Here is a 2,587-nt window from a genome sequence, read left to right as displayed (position 1 = left end):
AAAAAAAAAAAAAAAAGAAAAATACTTTTCTTTCCATGATGTTAAGAGCTAAGGATAGGCTGGACATGGGGGCTGGCTCATGTCTATAATTTTAACACTCAGGGAAGCCAAGGCAGGAGGATTACTTAAGGTCAGGAGTTTGAGACCAGCCTGAGCAAAAGCAAGAGCAAGACCCTTTCTCTACCAAAAAAATAGAAAACTAGGCAGGCATGGTGACACACACTTGTGGTCCCAGCTACTTGAGAAGCTGAAGCAGGAGGATCTTTGAGCCCAAGAGTTTGAGGTTGCTGTGAGCTATGAGGATGCCACTGCACTCTACTCTGGGCAAAAGAGCAAGACTCTTGTTTATTTATAAATAAACAGCTAATGACATACAATCACTAGTTGGTTGTATTGTAGAGAGAATTCTAGTGAGACGTCTGACTACATGGCACCAAGATTTATTCATTCATTCTACAATTATTTATTGAGCCCCTTATTATATACAGGCACTTTTTTAAGAGGTAGGATATGACAATGAACAATAACAACAAAAAATTCTCTGCCTTCCTGGGGCTTAAATTCTAGTGCAGGAAGAAAAACAAGAAAAATAAAAAGTAAGTAATATTATTATCTAGTGGGGATAAGTGATATGAAGAAAAATTTAAGTAGGGGAGGCCATAGGGAGTGGAAGCTGAAGGGAAGAAGGCTAGGACATAGACATCTGGGAAAAGAGGCTAAGGTTTCTGGTACCCCTCAGATCACACTACCCTACTACAACATATGCCTAATCAAACATTGACCAGTCTACCTTGGGAGCCTCCTGTTACCCGAGAGGAGCTATAATAACATGGACAAAGGGTATAATGTGGCATCCAGGGTGCAAAGTTGTGAGACTTTCTACTACTTTGTTTACTTTGATTCACAGGTTTTTTCAGACCCTAAAGCAGCAAAGAAGATGGAAGACAAGGAAGAGAATGAGGAGGTTATTTCACCTGATTCCCCCAAGGTACTGAAATCTAAGTCACTAACATTATTATGCCCTTAGTCTTGATTCCCATGAAATGCGAAGGCCCTAGGAGAGCAAGATACAGAAACTTTTTCTTAAGCCAGGCACAGTGTGGCATGCCAGTAGTTCCAGCTCCTCCTGAGGCTGAGGCAAGAACATCACTTAAGACCAGGAGTTCAAGGCTGTAGTATGCATTGATGGCACCTGCAAATAGTCACTTCACTCCAGCCGGGCAACATAGTGAGAACCTATTTCTAAGATAAATTAAACTCTTAAAACCTAACTTTTCCTTGGTCTTGAGACAGCTGTGCTGATAGAAATATGCAGGACATGTGGGCAGTGAATAATAACATGATAAATGCAGGGTTCTGAACAGGTAAAGTATATATCAGTTCTCATTTTTCTCCACTGAAAAGAGCAATTCAATGATTAGGAAAATCCAAAATTAATTCCATTTGAGGCCAGGCACGGTGGCCCATGCTTGTAATTACAGCACTTTTGGATGCCAAATCGGGAGTACTGCTTGAGTCCAGCAATCTGAGACCAGCCTGGGCTATATAATGAGATCCTGTCTCAACAAATTTTTTTTTTAATTAGTCAAGTGTGTTGGTGCACACTGTAGTCCTAGCTACTCAAGAGGCTGAGGCAGGAGGATTGGTTGAGCCCAGGAGTTTGAGGTTACAATGAGCTGTGGTTGTGCCACTCCATCTTCTACAACAGATCTCAAAAAAATTTTTTTTCCTATTTTACTCTGTATTGAATTATATGGTTTTAGATGTCTGATCATTTTAAGGAATAGGCTAGTAACACTGTCCTCCCTGGGAGAGGAGTATAGGACCCAAGCTCGTATCCCCTGAGGCTGCCTTACTCCCAGCCTCTCCAATGGGACTGCTTTGGTCATCTAAGGTGACACATTTGTCCTGTGGAATTAAGCAACTAAAGCATTTTAGACCCTGTCAGTGTCACCAATCAAGACACACTCACTTCCCTTGCACATGCATCATAAAATTGTATTTTCTCTCAAGCAGAATTAGGAAAGAATCTCATGTAAAAATGGGAAATTACAAATGGAGAAAAATCTATTCTTGTTCAGCATTTGAATCATCTGAGAGAGAAGTTTTTGATAACTTTCTGGGAGGTAGTATTACCTTTGAGCTGATTTATGGCCTGGAAAAGGAAAAAGGAAAGGAGAAATCACAGAATTTCAAGTGGCTATCACACTGTTAGAAATTGGTTCTTTTTTTTTTTTTAAGAGATAGAGTCTCACTTTGTCGCCCTTGGTAGAGTGCTATGGCATCACAGCTCAAATTCTTGGGCTTAAGCTATTCTCTTGCCTCTGCCTCCCAAGTAGTGGGGACTACAGGCACCTCCCACAAGGCCCGGCAATTTTTTTGTTGCAATTATCATTGTTGTTCAATCCCACCAGACTCCATGTAAGTGGCTGGTGCTGTAACCACTGTGCTAAAGGTGCCAAGCCATGGTTCTGTTTTAAAAGATGAATTTAATAGTGTGTGAATTAAATTTCAGTTAAAAAAATAAATTTGGCTCAGTGCCTGTGGCTCAAGTGGCTAAGTCGCCAGCCACATACGCCTAAGGTGG

General features: G+C 41.0%; 1 protein-coding gene across 3 annotated transcripts in view; it reads left to right on the top strand.

Annotated features, from left to right (window-relative positions):
• BIN2 (bridging integrator 2) overlaps positions 1-2,587 on the top strand; it is a 41,868-nt gene that overhangs the window by 33,308 nt on the left and 5,973 nt on the right. For all 3 annotated transcript variants that reach the window (XM_023513674.1, XM_023513675.1, XM_012805527.2), the window contains one exon: positions 908-988. In XM_023513674.1, the coding sequence (XP_023369442.1) occupies positions 908-988 (81 nt within the window). The remainder of the gene's footprint in view (positions 1-907; positions 989-2,587) is intronic.

The sequence above is a fragment of the Otolemur garnettii genome, unplaced genomic scaffold, assembly GCF_000181295.1.
Source record: "Otolemur garnettii isolate 467f Iridium unplaced genomic scaffold, OtoGar3 scaffold00043, whole genome shotgun sequence".
Lineage (NCBI taxonomy): Eukaryota > Metazoa > Chordata > Mammalia > Primates > Galagidae > Otolemur > Otolemur garnettii.
The sequence above is the reverse complement of the archived record's forward strand: the minus strand, read 5'-3'. Positions and strand labels throughout refer to the sequence as shown.